The 25,475-nt window shown below is 44.0% G+C and overlaps 1 protein-coding gene across 1 annotated transcript in view; it reads right to left on the bottom strand.

The window, feature by feature from the left end:
* Positions 1–25,475, bottom strand: part of LOC124606858 — an 84,273-nt gene that overhangs the window by 46,704 nt on the left and 12,094 nt on the right. The window contains exon 2 of the mRNA XM_047138939.1: positions 4,445–4,665. Coding sequence (XP_046994895.1) covers positions 4,445–4,651 — 207 coding nt within the window. The 5' untranslated portion in view covers positions 4,652–4,665. The remainder of the gene's footprint in view (positions 1–4,444; positions 4,666–25,475) is intronic.

Raw genomic sequence — 25,475 nt, 5'->3', positions numbered from 1 at the left:
CCGAAAGACGTATAAGGCAGGACATGACAAGGCTGAGGCAGGTACATGAGCTGCCTTTTCTCATTTTGCGTAGCTTTCTTCTCCTTTGCGGCTCATTATTATATGGCTGAAGCTTTGTGACTTCTAACACTTAGCGCAAAGCTGCAGGGAATCTGCAATGATATGCTAGGTAACTACAAATTAGCTACCCATTTTTTTTCGCATCCTTTTGTAGAAGTTTCGCTTTTTTTTTTCGGTGTTGCTTGTCAGCCCGGAGTCCAATCTCTTCCATAGGACGGCTAATTTTTAATCAGGATTATCTTCCCTTAACGTTTGGGGAGATAACCTCAAATACCACAAAAGACAGCATTATCTTCGCCAGAGCCACGTTAGCCGCCACTTTTCGCAGCTGCTGAAACGATCCCAGGCCGCACGTAGTCCTAGCTGCGGATCATCCCACCGGGCGGCCCTCTATTTGTGAGGTTAGCAGTCTGCCGACGTTCACGAGAGATTGGACTGTTATGCGTGCGAAATTTAAAATTCTTTGATATCTTCCTCTTGCGCTCGTTATATTACGCGAATAATTATGTAACAGGGAGAGGCCATTTTGCATCCTAATTTTGCCGTAAATCGCCGGATAGCTAGTTGATGAGATACTCGTACTATCCAAAGATAAATAAATAATTATTGTAATTTAATTCAACAATGTTCGTCAATGTTGAGCAGAGCAACAGGGATGAGGTGCTTCCTTTGCCCTACAACACTGCCAAACAAGACACCACAGATTTTACGCCATTTTTCCTGGTGCATGGGCGTGAGGCAACTACGACGATGGACACCGTGTTTCCGTTGCATGCTGATAGACGTGGACGACGACTACATCGGACAGGTCTTAAACAGAGCTGAGTAAGCTCGGCAGTTAGCTCGACTCCGCACGCTGCAGGCTCAAGAAAACGATCGCCGAAGATATGACGCGAGCCACCGCACTGTTGTCTACCAGCCTCGTCATCTCGTCTGGAGCTTCACTACTGTTCGGAAGGTTGGCTTCTCTGAGATGCTCCTCAGGCGCTACTTTGGACCTTATAAGGTTGTAAAAAAGTTGCCTGATGTTACTTATGAAGTTGAAGACGACGAAAGATCAGAGATACGGTCCACGTCCTTCGAATGAAGCCCTATAAGGATCTTGCAACCCAGGGTAAATTCGAAGCTCCAGCGACAGGCAACAAGCGAAAAGGTGACGAAGAGCATAGCGGAAAAAGATGTTCTAAGATCACCGCCAGGGCGAACATCAGTCATCGGAAGTCTGAGTATGCAGGACCGATGACTTGTTCCCGGACTAGGAGGACGTAACACCGAGACGCTGTTCTCTTAAGGAGGGAGTAATGTCGCAGAAACAGCTCAGTAGCACAGTCACTGTGGTGTAGTGGTTATGATACTAGACTGGTGCATGGAGGGTCGTGAGTTCAAAACTCGGAGGAAATATAAAATGGAGGTAATCATGTTATTACCAGCAGATTTTTTTAAATTTGGAAATCGACAAAACAGATGTAAAAGAAATAGCTCTAACATATGATTAGCACAACTCTTTTAGCGGAAAAGTTAGACATGAAGAGTTACTGGAAGGATTAGATGAAGTTCCGAAAAACCATTACTAGTAGGACATATGACTAAGAGACTAAGCCTATGTAGATTATAGTTGATAGTTGACACTTCACCCGTTGTCAGTTTCCTCCAATCAGAGCGCTCAGTGGCACGACCGAACTGTTCCACTGTTGCGGAACTGCCACTGCTATTGATCAGGTCTCTTCCAGTTCCTTGACCGCCATTGTTTTTTGGTGTGTGTGGATCCTGAATCAGGGACCTGGTGCTTTTATTTCGTGTTTCACCGTACCTGATAACCACACCACAAACGACACACACATGTAACGATGCTAATGAAGTACACACAGTTTCATACAGATCACTAACTAAACAATACTGGATACTTCCGCACAGGACGCGATTATCATAATCATGGAGATGGCTTACATTACATAAGCTTCGCACGACGTTGCGTGGAACCGAGTTTTTGAAGGCTGCAATTCATCACTGCCACTGAGTGATCACAATCGAAAATATAACAAGTTGACATTGCGTTGTAATATAGCGCAATGGTTAGCGTGTTGATCCATCATTGAAGGTTGTGGGTCTGAATCTCGTAAAATCGCATGAAATTTTTATTTATGAATCTAATCAAAAGAGACTGATTATCATTTTTATTCAATTAATTTGTTTAAATGTAATTTTTTATATCTAATTCTTTGCCACTTCATTTCTATCAACATATTGACTTCTTAATTTGATCTTATTTTTCTACCTATCATTCTTTTTCATCTAGAATCTGAATGTGTCGTCTATAGTCTACAACCAATGCCAACGAAGTCTAAAGCGGCAGTCCACTAGCCAGTGAGAGGATAATTTCTGGTAACCAATGATGGCAAGAAATTACAGTCTGCTTTTAGCGCTGAAACTGAATTTTTCTGTCTTGAGTTTGCTCGTAGAGGTTAGCTTTAATAGCCATGAACAAATTGATCGTGACTATTTCTGTCGCAGATTGTTCACCGCCGCTTTCTCGGATACATTACGCATCACGAGGTTGTGGTTAGCCTAGACAATTGTCCACAGAGCATCTCGTATTTCCGACAACCTTTGCGCGGGCCGTTTGTAACCTTGTTCCGCGTTACACACTAACAGCGTTTGTGCGGCAGATGATGTGGCAACACCGTATAGCAAGTGACAGACGTCAACTGTCAAGTAATTTTAAGCGGACTATAGTTAATCTGCCATAAAGAAAACAGTGTAAGATACATCATATTCTGAAATATGTATTGCCGATTTTTGAAGACGCTACCCACCGAAGATGTACAAAAGTTATGAAATCAGTGCACAGTGGAAGAAAATTAATGTATACTTAAACACTAACAGAAATGTTAATAAGAGTTTCGCTTTAATAAGTATTCATAAGCACAGCGCACAAAAAATTAATCCACCCCCCCAAATGAACCTGACGCTTATACGATGGGCCGGCCGGTGTGGCCGAGCGGTTCTAGGTGCTTCAGTCTGGAACCGCGCGACTGCTACGGTCGCAGGTTCGAATCCTGCCTCGGGCGTGGATGTGTGTGATGTCTTTAGGTTAGTTAGGTTTAAGTAGTTCTAAGTTCTAGGGGACTGATGACCACAGATGTTAAGTCCCATAGTGCTCAGTGCCATTTTTGATGGTATGAAAAACATCCCCTTACATCCCCCTCCACCCTCCTGCCCAAAAGTTTAGGCCATAAACCGGTTGAGATATACCTGTATCCTGTGATAACAGTAATTCCTGTTGGAAGTGGAAACAACTGTTGATTAAGCCTGAGTCGTCTCTGACGTTTTAAAGATCGCTGTTCCCACGCCGTGTTACTTTGGCTGCGAGTGATGCACCGTTCTTTGTAGACAGGTTGGACAGGTCGTGATGATACACTACAATTCGGGCAACTTCGTTCAAGGGATGTTCGTGGCCTCGGCCAAACACAATAGCTTCCTTCTGCCACTCTGCCATGCCTTCATTGCGACCCATTTTACCGTGGTGATTGCATGGTTGGTTGGTTGGGTTAAAGATTAAAGGGACCAAACTACAAAGGTAATCGGTCCCTTGTTTCATAAAAACACAGACCACAGGGAAACTATCCACCAGTCAAGCGAAGCACTAAAAGAAAAACTCCAGGGGAAGAAAAGCCCCATGGTCCATTGTAAGACAACACGGAAAACAGAGCACAGCAACAAAAACAACATAGAGAACAAAGGCAGAAGGAACGAAAGCTGCACAGCAGAGGACTGTGGCTGGCTGATCACGAAAATAAGAGGATGAGCCAGCCACACAGCAACACGTTAAAACCTCCAGCCTAACAGTGTAGGGTGGAGTCGAAGTACAACACAAAACTAATTAAAAGAGACAGCTCAAAAGAGGGTGATGTTACAAAGGTTAAATGGACCTATAAAAGCCACTTGCGCGAATAAAACTTAAAACCCGATCTGCCATAGAGACATTGTCACCTAAAAGATATGATAAAGCACCCTGGAGATTAAAAGTTCGCCTGAGGGCTGTTAAAAGAGGACAGTCCAACAATATATGGGCCACCGTCATATTCGCACCACAGCGACAATGAGGGGGGTCCTCTCGACGCAGCAGATGACCATGCGTCAGCCAAGAGTGGCCAGGTGATTGCATGTAACTGACTGGCGCACACCACTTCACAGACATGAGTTACATCAGTGATGAAGCGTGGTATAGCCCTCTTGTGCCGGTGGTACACACACCATGTACAGTACTCCATCGTGCCCAGCGTACTCATGTACAGGATGACTAATGACGTGTCCCGTGAGCTGATCTAATTGGCCTCCGGTGACAAGGTTGCAAATGAAGATTTTTAGTGCAGCGACCGCCTACCTGTGACAGAGAGACGTTTCTCAGCGGCGTGACGAGCTGGTCCAGCCAGCGCGTGGCGTGCGAGGCGTCCGCTGCAGGGTCGGCGACAGTGGCGGCCCCCACGGCGGATGCCAGCAGCACCCACAGAACACACGGCACGCACGCCGCCAGCGCCCTCTGCGTGCCGCCCCTGCCTCTGCGCTTCCTCTCCGTCTCTCCCCGTCTCATTCTCTACTCGCTTTCTGGAATACGAACGAAATACTACATCAATAAAACGGCTTGTGCATTGATATGGTTAGCTTCGTACTGTCAATGACTGTTTTGCATTGATGTTCTTAAACATTTTGAGTACCATGCACTTAATACTGCATTTACTCTCCACGTTGGAAACAATGCCATGCCGATGATAAAATCTTCTCAGGGGATCAGGCAATTAGAGATCATCTTGTTACAACGTTTTGATGAATTTCATACCCATCATTTCAAGTGGCCCGAATGCTGGCGTCGTCTTGTCACAAATTTTCGATGAGTTTCGTACCCACCAACTTCAGGTGAAGATGATGGGTACGAAGGTCATCGGAACATTGTGACAAGACGACGCCACCATTCGGACGATCACCCAATAAGACTTATCATTGGAATAAGCTGAGAAAGCCTGCAATCACGCCCTTAATGTTGTGGGAACATGTTACTGAGTCCTCACGAAAGTATTGTGCCCCTAATATGCCTAAAATACTATGGAAATGGCATTCTTCCAGCTGTGAATACAACATAATATTATGGGCATAGCACTCAATGTGTTAAAATTGCATGTTGCCTTAAACGACAGTGTCGTAGCAACAGAAAAGAGCCGTCTGGTAGAAAAATAGTAAAAATGGTGTGTAAAGTTACATCTTAGAAGTTTTAGGGTGTGGTAAGGAAAAGTTACCAGACAGCTAGTGGGCCACTCGCACGCGGGCATGTCAGGCGAGCACGCATAGCTAAACAGTATAAGCTATGAACACAATGATCCAGGAACGTTACAGAGTACCATTGGCAGACATAACTTCAAGTGTACTCAGAACACATTGACATTAATCGCGAGGTCAGTATTTCTTGGCTCTGCAGAAAGCATGGGACAACAGGACGTTTGGGACATCTATTCGTCATGGAAAGCCAATGACGGTGTTGGGACGCAGGGTGTGACCATACATGGGCAGACTCCCGTCCCTCTTTACCCAGATGAAACGCCCGCTAAACCCGCTTGGCAGAACAGGTAATAGGATTGTGGAAAGTGCCAAGGGTTGAGGTCAGTTTCTGCTTCTAACTGTCATTTATTGCAATTTAGCAACTCTCTCACGGCTGAAGGCCTCCAACAAGAAATCCAATTAAGATAGCAATAAAATAATTCAAAAAACAACATATACGAAGTGCAGTACCAAGGCTGAGGGCCACAATTAATTTCCAAAATTTTAGAATATATTACCATAGACCTTTAAAGGCAGAAGGCCAACAAGAAATCTTAAAAGAATCAAAACTTCAATTAAGATAGCAATAAAATAATTTAAGGAAACAACATATGCAAGGTGCAATACCGGTGGCTGATGGCCACAATCAAACTTCAAAATTTCAAAATATATTTCCATAATCTTTAAAGGCAGAAAGCCACAGTGTTTAAGTTTGAAGGATAAATTTTTTAAAAAAATTGCAAAATTTTAAGGAACAAACAGAAACCATCAGCCTAAAATTTAAAATAGGTGACCACAGATAAACACCGGTGGCACTCAGAAGGCCTCTAGGGAGGTCGGTCTGCCCTCGTTCACTTAGGTGAGACAGGTGGTGAGCCCAACTGTACTTGCATCGGAACCCAATCAGGGGACAGCCACGGACCGACTGACAACGATTTGTTTCCAGTCAATCAGTACATGATAACTCAAACCGGCGATGTTACAAACGTGATAATCCGCAATGGAGTATGTATTAGCTGTCAAAATTACTAAGCATGTTAGACAGCGACAACAGGTGAGGAAAGGACGCTGCCTGAATTTACGTCAGTGCCTATGGCAGGTAACCAGAACACTAACGGCCACAAGACAAATTTCTACTGGTGCACTCAAATCGTAGTCAACCAAAATAGTTAATTGCACCGCATGGCGGCTAAATCTCAGCAGTAGAATCACTCAGTGTTGCTCACCAGAAAACTTCCCTAACAGCAAGCCACCGAAGCGAACCACCACAACACGAATAGACGTGGCTTGGGTAGTTGACACCACTACTCAACTTTGACGTCCTGGGTCGGGCAATCACGAAGCTCGTAGCGATCGGACAGCTCCACACACGCTCCGACACTGCACGGGGGCTGCCAGCGGCCCCAGCCGACTGCACCGGGCGGAGATAACTTTCCTCGTTCGCAACAACCGATCGACTCGCTGCTGGTCCGTCGGCGACTGCTGCTCCGCCGCGACTGCACTGATGGTGCGTCTCCCACTCACTTCCAGACACACGACGGCGGAAATACTACCTCGGACCCAACCACGCAGAGGAAACACGCCCACTGGCTACCCGACATCCCTGCCCCCGTGAAGAGACCGAGCTAAATTCCACAAGATGGTAATTGAAGGGGCCAGAAGACTCAGAGAACCAGTTACACGTCGCCCGATGAAACGACCGACCTTTCAGAGGCAGTACGCCGACAACATTCAAAATAACTTGACGGAAATAACGCCAACTTCCCACACAACCTGACAAACACTTGCACGAAGACCTGAACGATACGCAACAGTAACTAAGCACACACGAAGACAAATCGGGAGTCGACACACACACACACATACACACACACACACACACGGTCGACTCATGAACGATCGGAGAGCCAAAACACGTCGTCCGGTAGGATGACCGACCGACGATCCAGCTCAAGTGATGCGTGGCGGCAAGGGTCGGGCGAGCCATGTCGATGCAGACCTCACTGCTGCTCCAACCCGACTGCACTAGTGCAGCATTGCAACTCCCGACTGGAAGGTCCGGACTGCGCTCCAGGCGCGTTCCAGCTGACTGACACACCTGAACTCGCGACACGAACTGCGACGAACACTCTATCCGAACTCCTTACGACAGACAACGACCGGGAAGTAATAGCAGCCGAGCAAAGATACTACGAGAGGGGATACATCGATACGCGCTGGTAGCTCCGGTCGCGGTCAGGCAAAGCAGCAACTCAGTGACAGTATTAATTTAAATTAGCGTAGTGAAGTGGAAGTACGTTAAAAATAGGGTGTAGAATAATTGATGGCGGGAACACGAGCCACGGACGGCTCACAAGCCTCCAGAAAACTACTGAAGAACAGTGCAAAATTAGAGCCAATGAGGTGGCAGGCGCCCTTCAGCAGAACTTTAAGTAACGTGACATCTTGGAGAAGAGCAACTGAGCGAGGTGGTGCAGTGGTTAGCACACTGGACTCGCATTCGGGAGGACGACGGTTCAAATACGTCTCCGAACATCGTGATTTAGGTTTTTCGTGATTTCACTAAAATCGTTTCAGGCAAATGCTGGGATGGTTCCTTTAAAATGGCACTGCCAGTTTTTTTTCCAGCCTTCCCTAATCCGAGATTATGCTCCGTCTCTAATGACCTAGTTGTCCACGGGATGTTAAACACTAATCTCCTCCTCCTCCTCGAGGAGAGCAACCTTCACATTTAGTTTTGAGAAGAACACCGAAAAGACTACGCCTTCCACTTATAGGGAAACTGACGACTGATGGAGTAAACTTGCACGATGAGGAAGTGTTAGGTACTAAATTTAACGACGCTGTGAACTGTTTATATACAAAATGTATAAATAACGAAGTTTTGTGAAGCAATAGGCAGAACAAGAATAATGGATGATCTGACAGCACTGAGTTAAAAACTTACATAGCTATTGATTTGCAATCTGTGAGAGTTTGTAATATACCGCGCACAAGTGGCGACCGAAAAGGCCAGAGAAGTGCTTAGCTTAAACGGGACAGTTTATGGCATCAGAGAAGAAATTTGGTCAGCAAACTTTTGGCATGACTTGTTAATTGGCAATAGAATAGCTTAAGTAGAATTAAAAAAGCAGATATACCCTTACGTAACTGACTGCAGTCATAGAACGTATGTTCTATACAAAAAGCAATACGGAAACCAACCTTGCACATAATCCATATGCAATTCCATTGAACACCTGAGGGAAAGTGTGCCCATAGACCTGTATAGTTGCCTGTTGGAACAAATCAAACAGGTGTAATCACATAAGCAACTATTCTGTTAGTGCAGACAGACCGGACGGTGAGAACTTCAGGGGCTGAAAGTGGGAGAAATCTACATGAGGACGTTACAGAAACTACCGCCAAAGATCAAAGGAGTCAAATGGTTAGCGATGATGCAGACAATAAACGTAAGTCAACCAACGAGGTTACAATTAATGTCCTTTATAAAAAACAAGATGTGCAACGTAAAACTGCGCCTATGGAAGTGGAGATGGCAAAAGCGTCAGTGATACTATTGCCGAAGAGCAAGGGAACTGAGTTTAGAGCGGCGTAGCAAACGATAGAAGTGAATCAATCAACGTCACTGACAACGTACGGTATGAGAAATGTCAGAATGCGACTATGGAGACGGAAGAAAATTTGGAGTGGCAGCAAGCGTTTATGAAAGCATAGTAAAACTGAAACACAGTGAAACTGCACTGTCCAGGCACAATAATGTGACTTCTGCAGCGTGTGAGACGTGCAGGCAGAGAGTCAGAGAGTTTCTGGAAGGTAAAAGACAGGAATGTGGGGTCCAGCAGACTGCTGTGCCGTGGCCAGGTGATCTAGGTTTCTTGGCTGAAGATCCATGGCGCAAATACCCGGGGTGGTCCCACTTATTAACGATTGAGTTAAGATCCGTGATGTTTGGCGGCCAGCGGAGTGAAATTAACGCATACTGGTGCTCTTAGAACCACGCACGTACAACGCGAGCTGTGTTTCATTGTCCTAGAGGTAGATGCCATCATACCGAGAAGAAACATACTGCTAGTAGGGGTGTACGTGATCCCTTAGGGTAGGTGGATGCTTGTGTTAATCCATTGTGCCTTCGAGAATCACCCAGCAGATGCCACGAAAACACTCCCCAAACCATCACGCTCCCTCCTGGTTGAAGGGTGTTTGCTTTCAGACGATTCACGCCGTACACGCCAACCGCCATCTGTCCGATGGAGCATAAAACGTAATTCAGCTTAAGAGATCACCTGTCGCCACGCAGTAGCCTTCCAGTTTCGGTATGGCGTGCAGATTCCAACCTTCGCTGCCGATGAACAGAAGGCAGCAAGGCTGCACGAACCAGGAGCCTGTTGAGGAGGCCCATACACAGCAACGATCACTGAGTGTTCGTAGAGGAGCACCTTGGTTGACCTGGGCGGTCAGTCGCTCAACACTTGTATGTCTATTCGTCCATACACATCTCCGTAGCCATTGTTTACCCTTGCCATCTATAGCCTGTGGTGCACTATACTTGCCTCGGTGTTGGTTTCCAGTAGCGCCTTTTTGCCATACACTGTACACTTTAATCACTGCGAACAATTTACAGACTTAGCCGTTTCGGAAATGCTTCCACTATTGGTACGAAAACCAATGATTGTGCCCATTTGGATATCAGATAAATCGCTCTATTTCCGCATTAGGACAACGACTGCACCGTTTCCCGCGTTCCCCCCGATATACTTTGTATACCCTCCACTGCTAGTTCTGCCACCTACCGTCTAAATGGTTATTGCACCTTTACATCGAACATACGCGGTGGTCACAGTACGAATGGGCCCTGTAGCTGTTCTGAACACGCAGCCAACAAATGAGACAGTGAGTCTTGCAGCGATGGGAGCACTATGCTCGAAAAATTCTTGGGCCATAGATGCAATAACAAGACCGGTTTTACACTGTGACCGTTGTCAAAATTGTCATTGCTAAGGTGCAAAACAGCAACAGTATCTTGTTCAGAACGGACAAGACAAGTACTGAAGAATTTGAGAAATAAAACGCAAAGTTCAATCTTGAACACTAACGAAGTCAAAAGGGAAAAGAAGGACGGTAAAGTCGTCCAATCTTTTTGCTGCATGTCAAAGAATTCAGTGAGATGTAAAAAGCGGCTGCGAAGCAAACCATTGTATCCTGGGTGAACAAATCGCCAGACCCACCGGATGAAGCCTAACTTTCACTGTGCAATATACAGTAATGGTAATCTGCAGCAGAATGTTATGAAATAATGTTGCAGTGGCTTTGTGTTATGCCCCGGGAAAAGTGGAACTCGAGTGAATATGTGAAATACAGGCACACATTTTTTTTTATTAAATGTGACAACTTCAATACTGAACGTAAATATTAGACAAGAAAATGATTCCAAAACGTTACAAAAAAGGAAAAAATAGCCCAGTGTTCTGAATGTGTGGCTACTATGTGGAGATCTGGATTTGATTTCTGTTACTGCTAGAGATTTTTCTTTTCTTTGATACCTGGAAAGGTGGTGCACACACCTTCTTGATGTCCATTAAGTGGCTACTTGAGTGAAGCAGCGGCTCCATGGTAAGAAAAAACGCCAACAGTGGACTATATGCTGACCCCATCCCGCTCCGTACCATATTCATTGACGGCACTGGCAAAAGATGATACGCAGGCTGTCGATCCCAGAGCCAGAACTGGTGCAAATCATTTCAATTCTAATCTGATTAATAAGGCGAGGTAATATCAACGATTTTCAAGAAAGCCCGAGACGTAAGATCATAGCATTCAGGGTTGCTGGGCAGGGGGGGGGGGGGGTACGGGAGTAAATAACCAACCAGAGAACCCGTCAAGAGACTTCATTGAAGGGGCCGGACTGAAACAGATTAAAACATAAGAACAACGGAACAGCACGATTTATAATAAAACAGAGGGAGGTGTACACTCGTATCACTGAGTCTTTCAAACTTTGAAAGGTGACAAGTAGAACTGACCGAAACTACAGCCACATTACTACGACAGTCGTTAACTTACTGTAAGTGAGAGCTGCCACACACAAGTTAGTTCGTGGTTACTGCGCAAACACAGGAAAAAATGGGTCAAATGGCTCTAAGCACTATGGGACTTAACATCTGAGGTCATCAGTCCCATAGGCTTAGAACTACTTAAACCTAACTAAGCTAAGGACATCACATACATCCATGCCCGAGGCAGGATTCGAACCTGCGACCGTAGTAGCAGCGCGGTTCCCGACTGAAGCGCCTAGAACCGCTCGGTCACAGCGGCCGGCAACACAGGAAACATCACGCTTACAGAAACATGTATCACCACCTAGAAATATCATCAAACGTCGAGAATATAAATGATGTGAACTTAAGGATGTCACTAATAGATGACAATCTTAAGCCAAAGAATCCCACCTGATAAATAAATAGAGACAACAGGAAATCAAACGTATTTTTCGAATTTGGAGAGCTACACTATAAACTGTGATAGAGGCATATGCAGACTCGACATACGATCTCGCATCATAACCAAAAACACCCAGATATTCGAACATCACAATATTTGTTTTATTTATTTAGAATAATTAGATTAGAGTCCTATCTTACATCAGACGGGTCCTTTACGTGTTGTAGTTTTTTAGCAGCATATTTACTCAAGAACCGACAGTATTAATAGTGATCTGAATATGCGTAAGGACCTTGTGTATAACGATACTAAGTACTACTACTTCTCCCGCTGCAGCTGAAAATAACAATAATAATAATAATAATAATAATAATAATAATAATAATAAATCCCTTGGAGGCCCGGGAAAAGAATAGGCCTTCGGTATGTTCTGCCAGTCGTAAAAGGCGACGAAAAGAACAAACCACTAATAGGGCTAACCGCCCTTTTAGTGTGATTAGTTGGTTCAGGACAGAACTAAAGAAGCCTCGGACAAGCGCCGTCATGGTCGGGGACGACGTTTGAACCCTATGCCTGCCCACAATGGTAACGACACTGCTAGCCAACTGGAAAATGATTTAAATCCAAATAGAGGTGTTTTGCAGGATATGCTTCCTGCAACCACCCTAGAAGGAAAACAGAGACAGAGGATGAGATGGTCAGATGAAGTTAATCGACACCTCATGTTCTGTTATTATCAAGCAACAAACCTAGGAACCAACACAACTGGATACAGATCACAAGTATACACAACATTTATTACCAGATACCCGGAATTAAAATTTTTAACAGAACAACGACTAGCTGATCAGATCCGTGTAATAATAAAAAATAACAGGATACCCCAGTCAGAATTAGAAAACATCAAACAACAAGTACAACAAATACTGGAACAAAATAACGTGCAATCAGAAGAAAATACAGTAATGGACTCAAACATCCCAGAGAAAACAAACAAAGAACAAAATGCGCCAATTAAACAATCAGAGGAAAACGAAATCTTAAAACAGTCACCAGAACAAGCACAAATAGAACATGAAGTGACACACATGTTAGATATAGAAGAAAAATTTCAGTTGACATATATAGAATACAAAGACACAAATACAGACATTAGACCATTCTTGCATAGACCACCAAATAACCCACAAGTCGAAACAACAATAACAACTATCAACACAATCATACACAACAAAATAAATGAAAATACAACTATGGAAGAGTTACAACTACTGGTTTACGTAGGAGCACTCACTACACTAAATATACACACTAGGCAGAGATCAGAACCAACTAACACACAGAAGAAACCCACAAAACCAGCATGGCAACACAGGCTACAGATCAGAATAGAAAAACTGAGAAAAGACATCGGACAGCTAACACAATTTATAAGAAATGAAATATCAGACAAAAAACGAAAAAGGTTAGGTAAAATCTCACAACAAGAAGCAATAGGGCAATTAGACGAAAAGAAGCAGAAATTACAAGCATTGGCCAAACGACTTAGAGGATACAAAAAAAGTGAAAATAGAAGGAAACAAAACCAAACATTCAACACAAACCAAAAGAAATTTTACCAAACAATAGATAACACACATATTAAAATAGACAATCCACCAAACATAACAGACATGGAACACTTCTGGAGCAACATATGGTCAAATCCGGTACAACGTAACAGGCATGCACAGTGGATACAAGCAGAAACAGACTCGTACAAGATGATACCACAAATGCCTGAAGTGATAATTTTGCAACATGAAGTCACCCGAGCAATTAATTCTATACACAATTGGAAAGCCCCTGGAAATGATAAAATAGCAAATTTCTGGCTAAAGAAGTTCACCTCAACACATTCACATCTAACTAAATTATTTAACAGTTACATTGCAGACCCATACACATTCCCTGATACACTTACACATGGAATAACTTATCTGTAACCTAAAGATCAAGCAGACACAGCAAACCCAGCTAAATATCGCCCCATAACATGCCTACCAACAATCTACAAAATATTAACTTCAGTCATTACACAGAAATTAATGACACATACAACACAGAACAAAATTATAAATGAAGAACAAAAAGGCTGCTGCAAAGGAGCATGAGGATGTAAAGAGCAACTGATAATAGATACAGAGGTGACATATCAAGCTAAAACTAAACAAAGGTCGCTACACTACGCATAGATTGATTACCAAAAAGCTTTTGATAGTGTACCCCACTCATGGTTACTACAGATATTGGAAATATACAAAGTAGATCATAAATTGATACAGTTCCTAAACATAGTAATGAAAAACTGGAAAACCACACTTAATATCTAAACAAATTCAGATAATATTACATCACAGGCAATACAGATTAAGCGTGGAATATACCAAGGAGACTCATTAAGTCCTTTCTGGTTCTGTCTTGCTCTGAACCCACTATCCAACATGCTAAATAATACAAATTATGGATATAATATTACTGGAACATACCCACACAAACACTTTTGCTATACATGGATGATCTAAAACTACTGGCAGCAACCAATCAACGACTCAACCAATTACTAAAGATAACAGAAGTATTCAGCAATGATATAAATATGGCTTTTGGAACAGACAAATGTAAGAAAAATAGCATAGTCAAGGGAAAACACACTAAACAAGAAGATTACGTATTGAATAACCACAGTGAGTCCATAGAAGCGATGGAAAAAACAGATGCCTATAAATATCTAGGATACAGACAAAAAATAGGAATAGATAATACAAATATTAAAGTAGAACTAAAAGAAAAATATAGACAAAGACTAACAAAAATACTGAAAACAGAACTGACAGCAAGAAACAAGACAAAAGCTATAAATACTTATGCTATACCAATATTGACCTACTCATTTGGAGTAGTGAAATGGAGTAACACAGACCTAGAAGCACTCAATACACTTACACGTTCACAATGCCACAAATATAGAATACATCACATACATTCAGCAACAGAAAGATTCACATTAAGCAGAAAGGAAGGAGGAAGGGGATTCATCGACATAAAAAACCTACATTATGGACAGGTAGACAATTTAAGAAAATTCTTTCTAGAACGAGTAGAAACTAGCAAAATACACAAAGCAATCACTCATATAAATACATCGGCTACACCACTGCAATTTCATAACCACTTCTACAACCCTCTAGGTCACATAACATCAACAGATACGAAGAAAGTAAATTGGAAAAAGGAAACACTACATGGCAAGCACCTGTATCATCTAACACAGCCACACATCGATCAAGACGCATCCAACACATGGCTAAGAAAAGGCAATATATACAGTGAGGCGGAAGGATTCATGATTGCAATACAGGATTATGTTTCTAATAGCGGCCCCTGAAAGTGCCCGCGAGCAACGGTACTGGTCCTAACGATGGCGTTTTGCCTTGCCAGCGTTACGAAGTAACGTTATTTTGTTAAGGCACCGGGAGTGGCATACCTTTACCGCCTGCCGACCGGACACCAGCGCCCACTATGCTCGTGGTTGATTGCAGTTTGGAGACGCTATTAGAAAATATCATGGCATCACGCTAGCGTGTGGGGGGAGTGGGGGAGGCGGAGGCTTGCGAATAACGTCAGCCCAGACGCTGCTAGATCAAGGAAACGCTAATCCCGTTGAACATAGGAACCGGCCGTCCACTTGAAGGACCGTGGCGAAACCTCCCGCCACTTCGCCTACACATTAGACTGCGGACGTCCAGTTCCTTGGACACTGACTTGGCCGCCACCCGAGCCTAAAGGCTTTCCCTGGCCACCGATCTGCTGTTCTGCTCTCTAACTACACACAGATTCAGTATAGCATGATGTATTAAAATTAAGAGCGGTAAATTGTCACGTATTTCCCAGAGAATTAAGTCATACATTCTTGAAAAAAAAATGTCCCTGTCATATTACTCAATCGGTAAGCGTGAATAATTAGAATGAAGTGCGAGGCTGGCTACAACCAGACGCGTTTCATGACACTGATCAATAGTAAGAATCTTCCCAGAGTCTTCTCATTCCCAGTGAAAAAAAGAATACAAACATCATTCACAGGAGGTGGGTCTTCCTATCGAAGCGAATGTGTAGATGGGACATCGACCATGCTAATTTTTCTGTATTAGAGTAGCATGTAGCGCCGCATGAAACCAGTCTTTGAACAGAAGACCACAACAACAATATCTACACACTTCAAAGACAGATTGATATATCATCTCCACGGTGTCTTACAGACAATGCAGCACTGTGTTCGGCGCTGCGAGCGAACCAATACGACACCGATCACCTCATTCACTCCGGCCTGTTCCTCAGACTGGTAACGTAACGATTACATCTGTACTATACGAGTGAGGACCGGCATAGGCAAGAAGTAAGAGGAAAGCCGTTGTGCCATAAAGCACTTCAGACTGTTGTGTCATCGGCATTTTCTCTCACAGTAGTGCGCACACTCAAACTGAAACCTCGCAAAACTATGGTAATGAGTAAACTCACCGATTCGGATACTGTTGCTGGACACTAGTTTTGCGACAATTTATTGGAAAGATTTTATGAAAAATAATCTGATAATACTGTCAAGCGCATTGGCAGTGTGTGTTTTTGTGTTCTGTTGCATGAAATAACTGTAGGTCTTTCCGTTGGTTGTTAGTTGTCTGAAAAAAGATGGTAGTGTATTGTTCTCAAACATATCAGAGGTTATAGTACGGGTGGAAAAGAGCTGTTGCACTATTTGCAAACCGCTCTCCTGTTTTGAAAACGTGTAGAGGCGCTTGGTGTAACTGATGAGATCGTGCAGAATAAAAACCTCAACTGCACATCAGGAAAAAAAGAAAACCATTTCAGGAATAGTCAATCCATAATGCACACCCTGCAGCAGTTAGTTGCAGTACCACCATGCTTCATCAGAAGAAACAGCATTTCAGGATCAATCTATCTGTCACAAAAACTAAAGTAATCTGTTGTAGCACACGTGGTAGCGTCTTTCGATTCATAATCAAAATTTCTTCAATCCTGGGTTCGAATCCCATCGCTGCGTAAATTTAGATTAATAATCAGCATTGGCGGCCGAAGACTTCCGACATAAGAAGTCACCGTCATTCTGCCAACGGCCTTGTCAAAAAGGGCGGAGGAGCGGACACAGGTTCAGAGCACTCTCTTGTCCTAGGGATAGCAAACTGCCCCTAAAGGCGGAAGAATTGGCAACGATAAACGACATGAGAATGCAGAAGGCAATGGAAACCATTGCATTAAAGATACACAACGTGTATCCACAGTGCATGTGGCCTGTAATTTGAAAAGTATCACGAAGATCTCTCCATGGGGAAAAGATTCCGAAATAGTCCCCATTCGGATCTCCGGGAGGGGACTACCAAAGGGGAGGTGGCCATGAGAAAAAGATTGAATAATCAACTAAAGGATAACGTTCTACGAGACGGGGCGTGGAATGTCAGAAGCTCGAACGTGATAGGGAAAGGAGAAAATCTGAGAAGGGATATGCAAAGGTTCAATATACACTCCTGGAAATTGAAATAAGAACACCGTGAATTCATTGTCCCAGGAAGGGGAAACTTTATTGACACATTCCTGGGGTCAGATACATCACATGATCACACTGACAGAACCACAGGCACATAGACACAGGCAACAGAGCATGCACAATGTCGGCACTAGTACAGTGTATATCCACCTTTCGTAGCAATGCGGGCTGCTATTCTCCCATGGAGACGATCGTAGAGATGCTGGATGTAGTCCTGTGGAACGGCTTGCCATGCCATTTCCACCTGGCGCCTCAGTTGGACCAGCGTTCGTGCTGGACGTGAAGACCGCGTGAGACGACGCTTCATCCAGTCCCAAACATGCTCAATGGGGGACAGATCCGGAGATCTTGCTGGCCAGGGTAGTTGACTTACACCTTCTAGAGCACGTTGGGTGGCACGGGATACATGCGGACGTGCATTGTCCTGTTGGAACAGCAAGTTCCCTTGCCGGTCTAGGAATGGTAGAACGATGGGTTCGATGATGGTTTGGATGTACCGTGCACTATTCAGTGTCCCCTCGACGATCACCAGTGGTGTACGGCCAGTGTAGGAGATCGCTCCCCACACCATGATGCCGGGTGTTGGCCCTGTGTGCCTCGGTTGTATGCAGTCCTGATTGTGGCGCTCACCTGCACGGCGCCAAACACGCATACGACCATCATTGGCACCAAGGCAGAAGCGACTCTCATCGCTGAAGACGACACGTCTCCATTCGTCCCTCCATTCACGCCTGTCGCGACACCACTGGAGGCGGGCTGCACGATGTTGGGGCGTGAGCGGAAGACGGCCTAACGGTGTGCGGGACCGTAGCCCAGCTTCATGGAGACGGTTGCGAATGGTGCTCGCCGATACCCCAGGAGCAACAGTGTCCCTAATTTGCTGGGAAGTGGCGGTGCGGTCCCCTACGGCACTGCGTAGGATCCTATGGTCTTGGCGTGCATCCGTGCGTCGCTGCGGTCCGGTCCCAGGTCGACGGGCACGTGCACCTTCCGCCGACCACTGGCGGCAACATCGATGTACTGTGGAGACCTCACGCCTCACGTGTTGAGCAATTCGGCGGTACGTCCACCCGGCCTCCCGCATGCCCACTATACGCCCTCGCTCAAAGTCCGTCAACTGCACATACGGTTCACGTCCACGCTGTCGCGGCATGCTATCAGTGTTAAAGACTGCGATGGAGCTCCGTATGCCACGGCAAACTGGCTGACACTGACGGCGGCGGTGCACAAATGCTGCGCAGCTAGCGCCATTCGACGGCCAACACCGCGGTTCCTGGTGTGTCCGCTGTGCCGTGCGTGTGATCATTGCTTGTACAGCCCTCTCGCAGTGTCCGGAGCAAGTATGGTTGGTCTGACACACCGGTGTCAATGTGTTCTTTTTTCCATTTCCAGGAGTGTAGATATAGCAGGGGTCAGCGAAGTGATGTGGAAAGAAGAAAAGGATTTCTGGTCAGATGAGTATAGGGTAATATCAACAGCAGCAGAAAATGGTAAACGGGAGTAGGATTCGTTATGAATAGGAAGGTAGGGCAGAGAGTGCGTTACTGTGAACAGTTCAGTGACAGGGTTGTTCTTATAAGAATCGACAGCAAACCAACACCGATAACGAAAGTTCAGGTGTACATGCCGACGTCGCAAACTGAAGATGAAGAGATAGAGAAGGTGTATGAGGATATTGAAAAGGTAATTCAATACGTACAGGGGGATGAAAATCCAATAGTCATGGAGGACTGGAATGCAGTTGTAAGGGAATGAGTAGAGGAAAGGGTTACAGGAGATTATGGGCTTGTGACAAGGAATGAGAGAGAAGAAAGACTAATTGAGTTCTGTAACAAGTTTCAGCTAGTAATAGCGAATACCCTGTTCGAGAATAACAAGAGGAGATATATTTGGAAAAGGCTGGGTGATACGGGAAGATTTCAGTTAGATTACATCATGGTCAGGCAGAGATTCCGAAACCAGATACTGGATTGTAACCAGGAGCAGATACAGATCTCAGTATACTAGAGATGAAGTGTAGGCTGAATTTTAAGACATTAGTCAGGAAGAATCAATATGCAAAGAAGCGGCATACGGAAGTACTAAGGAATGACGAGATACGATTGAAATTTTCTAAGGCTGTAGATACAGCAGTAAGGAATAACTCAGTAGGCAGCACAGCTGAAGAGGAATGGACATCTCTAAAAAGGGCCACCACAGAAGTTGGGAAGGAAAACATAGGTACAAAGGAGGTAACTGCAAAGAACCCTTGGGTAACAAAGGAAATACTTCAACTGATCGGTGATAGGAGGAAGTACAAAAAGTTCCAGGAATACAGAAATACAGGTCGCTGATGAATGAAATAAGTAGGAAGTACAGGGAAGCTAAGACGAAATGGCTGCAGGAAAAATGTGAAGACATTGAAAATGAAATGGCTGTCGGAAGGACAGTCTCAGCATACAGGCAAGTCAAAACAACCTTCGGTGACATGAAACGTAAGGGTGGTAACATTAAGAGTGCAACGGGAATTCTACTGTTAAATGCAGAGGAGAGAACAGATAGGTAGAAAGAATACATTGAAAGCTTCTATGAGGGGGAAGATTTGTGTGACGTGACAGAAGAAGAAATAGGAGTTGATTTAGAAGAGATAGGGTATCCAGTATTAGAATAAGAATTTAAAAGAGCTTTGGAGGACTTAATATCAAATAAGGCAGTAGGGATAGATAACATTCCATTAGAATTTCTAAAATCATTGGGCGAAGTGGCAACGATACGACTACTCACGTTGGAGTGTAGAATGTATGACTCTGGCGATATACCATCTGACTTTCGGAAAAGCATCATCCACACAATTCCGAAGACGGCAAGAGCTGACAAGTACGAGAATTAACATACAGTCAGCTTAACAGCTCATGCATCCAAGCTGCTTACAAGAATAATATACAAAAGAATGGAAAAGAAAATTAAGGATGCGTTTGATGACGATCAGTTTGGCTTTAGGAAAGGTAAAGGCACGAGAGAGGAAATTCTGACGTTGTGGTTGATAATGGAAACAAGACTAAAGAAAAATCAAGACACGTTCACAGGATCTGTCGACCTGAAAAAAAGCGTTCGACATTGTAAAATGGTGCAATACGTTCGAAATTCTGAAAATATGTACAATAGCCGAGAGGGAATAATAAGAGTGGACGACCATGAACGAAGAGCTCGTATAAAAAAGTGTGTAAGACAAGGATGTACCCTTTCGCCTCTACTGTTCAATCTGTACATCGAGGAAGCAATGATAGAAATTAAAGAAAGGTTCAAGAGCGGAATTAAATTTCAAGGTGAAAGGATATCAATGATACGATTCGCTGACGACGTTGCTATCCTGAGTGAAAGTGAAGAAGAATTACATGATCTGCTGAACGGAATGAACAGTCTACAGAGTATGGATTGAGACTAAATCGAAGTAAGACGAAGGTAATGAGAAGTAGTAGAAATAAGAACAGCGAGAAACTTCAGGATTGATGGTCACGAAGTAGATGAAGTTACGGAATTTTGCTACCTAGGCAGTAAAATAACCAATGACGGACGGAGCAAGGAGGACATCAAAAGCAGACTAACAATGGCAAAAATGGCATTCCTGGCCAAGAGAAGTCTACTAATATCAAATATTGGCCTTAGTTTGAGGAAGAAATTTCTGAGGATGTACGTCTGGAGTACATCATTGTATGGTAGTGAAAGATGGACTCTGGGGAAACCGGAACAGAAGGGAATCGAAGTATTTGAGATGTAGTGCTACAGACGAATGTTGAAAATTAGGTGGACTGATAAGGTAAGGAATGAGTAGGCTCTGCGCAGAATCAGAGAGGAAAGGAATTTGTGGAAAACACTGATAAGGAGAAGGGACAGGATGACAGGACATCGGAACTGGTCATCGAATCTCTGCTGTTTTTTGTCAATTTTCAGTTTGTCTACAACTTCATGGGCTACAACTAATGACGCAAACACCTCAAGTTCTAAATTGGGTAACAGGTATCTAGGACTATTTTCCAAGACCGCTAGTAACTTGTCAAGCTTGGCTAAAGCCGATACGCTACCGGCCAGAGTCCGGGGAATGCGAGGAATGGTCCACAGCGCAAGCGGTGATTGGAGCCTTGTCGCTTGTGTATTGGTTCACGTGCAGCACCTGACGCAGTACTTACGCTGGAAGTGATATCCGGTATATCAAACTGTAAAAAATGCCGATAAGTCCAGGACAATATATTTTTCAAAGAACAGAACACAATTCAGTAATAATATACAAATTCATGGGTTCTTAGCTCCTGTCAAACACTCGTGTGTTACATTAGATAATTATCATCAACTTACGCACAACAGGAAAACCAGAAAATATGTGACTTGTGAGAGCAGAAGCTCCAGTATTTATTAGGAACGATTTACCAATGAAAACAAAAGTATGTTTATTCAGTGCCACCGTCTTCCCACCTCATTTTTATGGATCAGCAGCATAAGAGACATCGGCTCCAGTACACAACTCGCTCCGAAACATCCGTATAACCCGAATAAGTCCTTTAAATCGCCCGATACAAATGGGTATATAGAGAGGTTGGTTGGTTGTTTAGTTGGGCAATTTCTGTCAAAACGATGTGTAACAAGTCATTTTATAACGAGTCATCTTACGGACTGCGTATAAGTGATTTGTTTTGGTATGTACGCTTTCTGGCCTTTTACAGAATACAAGAAAGCACAGTTTCGTAAATTTATAAAAATTGACGTAACTGTCTTTCATCTGTCATGATGGAAATGACCAAAGTAAATGACAATGTAAACATAATTTTCAGCTTTAATAGACATGCTATCAGTGTTCGTCTACATTCATTGAAGAAGAGCCTACAACACAACTACAGCTGATCTCGCATTATTGTCACTGCTGGCTTTTCGACAATCAGTGTATTGTTTCGAAGTAATGCGCTGTTCCGAAAATTATTCCATATTGCATTAGTGAGTAGAAATATGAAAAAATACCCGTACGTCAAAAAGCTGATTTGTTTGTTTCCCAGATTAACAATTAACAGAAGAGGTATTGTTACTGAATTAAGCTGTCTGAAAAACTCAGTAAAATTTTTCCTTCATTTTAAATTTTCATCGATATTTTGACCCAAAAATAAGACCTACTGTACCATATTCTCCGAATGCATTAATTGTTTATGGTACATTGAATTTTGAACTTAATTCCTCCTTCCCCTTTTCTCCATGGGCAATAAAATCAACGTCTTTAAGCCACAGTTTATATGGACGCAGTAATACATGCCACCAGAGATAAAAATCACCGAATTTTACCAAAATACGGCAGAGCTCCGAACTGTAGAGTCTATCCTATGTCAACGGAAACAGCCAACCTTCAGATGCAGGACGCCGATAAGAAGTATCATTACGTTTGCTAGAAATTTTACGAGACATAAATTTTACAGGACATGTGGATGTATATGTTTCTCTTTCTTTCGGTTGACAGATGAATATCGGAAATATTAAATCTTCTAACGTCGACTGAAGGCGCTAAAAGGCCCATTAACGGCAGTTCCTTTGTTGCGCTATTCATATATAAATAAGAAGAGAAGGACAAGGTGGATAGGTAGGTAGTAAGCTGTTCACGACGAAATATTTAACGATGTAAAAGAAACACGAATCTGGGGAGGGTAACGGAAGGTTCAGGGCACCATCATGCCCTTCGGGTGGGCAACAACACTTAAAATGTGGAACATCCATCGAAAATCATCGGCATGAGAATTCAGAAGGCAATGGAGACAGCTGCATTATAGAAACAATGTTTGTTTATACGACATGTCACCTAAAACTGAAACGACGTCACGATGATCTCTCCATTGGCAAAAGATTTCTGATTAGTTTTCCTCCCGAATCTCTGGGAGGGAACTGCCAAAGATTCAGTGACTAACGAAACGGCAACAATCTACAAGTCAGCCTTTGGAATGCAAGAAGCCTGACTGTGGTAGAGAAATCAGAAAGTCTGAAGACTCAGCCTACGTATAGTGGGGGCCAGTGAAGTGAACTGGAAAGAAGATAAACATTTCTAGTCAAGTGAATATAAAGTAAGCTCAACAGCAACAACAAATTGTGTACGAAGTGTAGGATACGGCATGGATAGTAAAGCAGAGAAGAGAAAGATTTCAAAGTCAGAAGATCAAGGAAGAGAGAAAGAACGTAAGGATTCTGAAAGTGTTGTTTAATACATCCAGCGAGATGGCAGTTGAATAATTATGGGCGAATTGATGCCGGAGTTGAGGAAGGAATAGTAGACATGGATGGTAGGAAATGAGCATTTATTAGATGACGATCAGTTTGGCTTTAAGAAAGGTAAGGGTGGTGGTAGGATGGTAGGAAATGAGCATTTATTAGATGACGATCAGTTTGGCTTTAAGAAAGGTAAGGGCACCAGAGAGGCAGTACTGACTTCGCGCTTGTTAATGGAAGCAAGACTTAAGAAACCTTCATAGGATCCGTTGACCTAGAAAATACACAGCAAGGCGGCGCAGCAGTTACCCACCGGACTCGCATTCGGGAGGACGACGCGTATGGCCATCCTGGTTTACGTTTTCCGTGATTTTCCTAAATCGCTTGAGGCAAATGATCGGATGGTTCCTTAGAAAGGGCACGGCCGACTTCCTTCCCAATCCTTCCCTAATCCGATGGGACCGATCACCTTGCAGTTTGGTGCCCTTCTTTAGATCAACCAACCTAGAAAATCTGTTTGACATGTAAGCTGGTGCAAGATGTTCGAAAATAGGTGAAAGATACAGGAAAAGAGGAATAATATGCAGGTAAAACCTGCCCGGTTAGCCATGCGGTCTAACGCATTGCTTTCTGGGCGGCATGGCGTGCCGGTCCCCGGTACGAATCCGTCCGGCGGCTAAGTATCGGAGGTCCTGTGTGCAGGCCAGTCTGTGGCTGGTTTTTAAGCCGGTTTTCCATCTGCCTCGGTGAATGCGGATTGGTTCCCCTTATTCCGCCTCAGTTACACTATGTCGGCGATTGCTGCGCAAACACTTAGTCCACGTACGCATACATCATAATTACTCTACCACGCAAACATTGGGGGTGCACTCGTCTGGAGTGAGACGTTCCCGTGGGGGTCCACTGGGGGCTGAACCGCATAATAACCCTGGGTTCAGTGTGGAGCGGCGGTGGGGTGAGTGGTCTGCTGTAGCCTGTTGTGGGGTTGTGAACCACTGAGGGCTACGGCGGGGACGAAGCCTCTCCGTCGTTTCTAGGTCCCCGGTTCCATACAGTATGATGCAATGTACAGCTAGTAATAAATGTTCCTATCGGAGCAAAAAAAAGTTGAATATGCTCCTCTTTAGATGACGCTTACACAAAGTGGGAAACCAGTTTTCTCAATCCTCATTCCGCTTCCGTCACCAAAAATTTTTGCTTCGAACATATTCGCGCTTAACGCAGAACATTCCAAATCCTTTTACCCAATCTCTCTGTGCAGCTAAGACTTTTACTCAGAACCTCCCTCTCACGCCCACTGTGTATACATGACTCTCTCCCGCAGTCTCCTTTTTCACCCACTGATTTACAACATATCCCACTGCTGCTGTCTCCTCTCTCAGTTAACTGTCTCATTTTACCGTTTTTCCCCTCTCTCACTGTCCCCACCATACCTCGGCAGCTCAAAATTTCTGGAGAGAGGGGGGTTGAACTTATTTTTCCCCTGTCTAAAATGCGCCCACGCCTGTACCTACGTGGTAAGGTTCGCTGGTCAGGGAGGGTACAAATCCTCCCACAAGTCCGTGTACATTCTCCACTCATCTGTATCTTTCATTTCAACTGTTTCTTCTCTCTCTTTGGCTCCCACTGCTATTGTCTTCATCCAGCTCTCTTTCTCTTTCACTGCCACTTTTTCTCTCACACCATCACTGTCTCCTCTCTCCTTTTCTGTCTCACTGGCACTGTCTCCCTTCTCTTTCACCGTCACTGTCTTTCTGCCACTCCCTTTTAACGCAAAAAAGTGCGAATACATTAGCACGCAAAATGTTTGGTAGGAACGCAAAATAAGGACTGAGGCAACTGATTCGCCACT

Source organism: Schistocerca americana, chromosome 3 (assembly GCF_021461395.2).
Source record: "Schistocerca americana isolate TAMUIC-IGC-003095 chromosome 3, iqSchAmer2.1, whole genome shotgun sequence".
In the NCBI taxonomy this organism is placed as follows: Eukaryota; Metazoa; Arthropoda; class Insecta; order Orthoptera; family Acrididae; genus Schistocerca; species Schistocerca americana.
The sequence above is the reverse complement of the archived record's forward strand: the minus strand, read 5'-3'. Positions and strand labels throughout refer to the sequence as shown.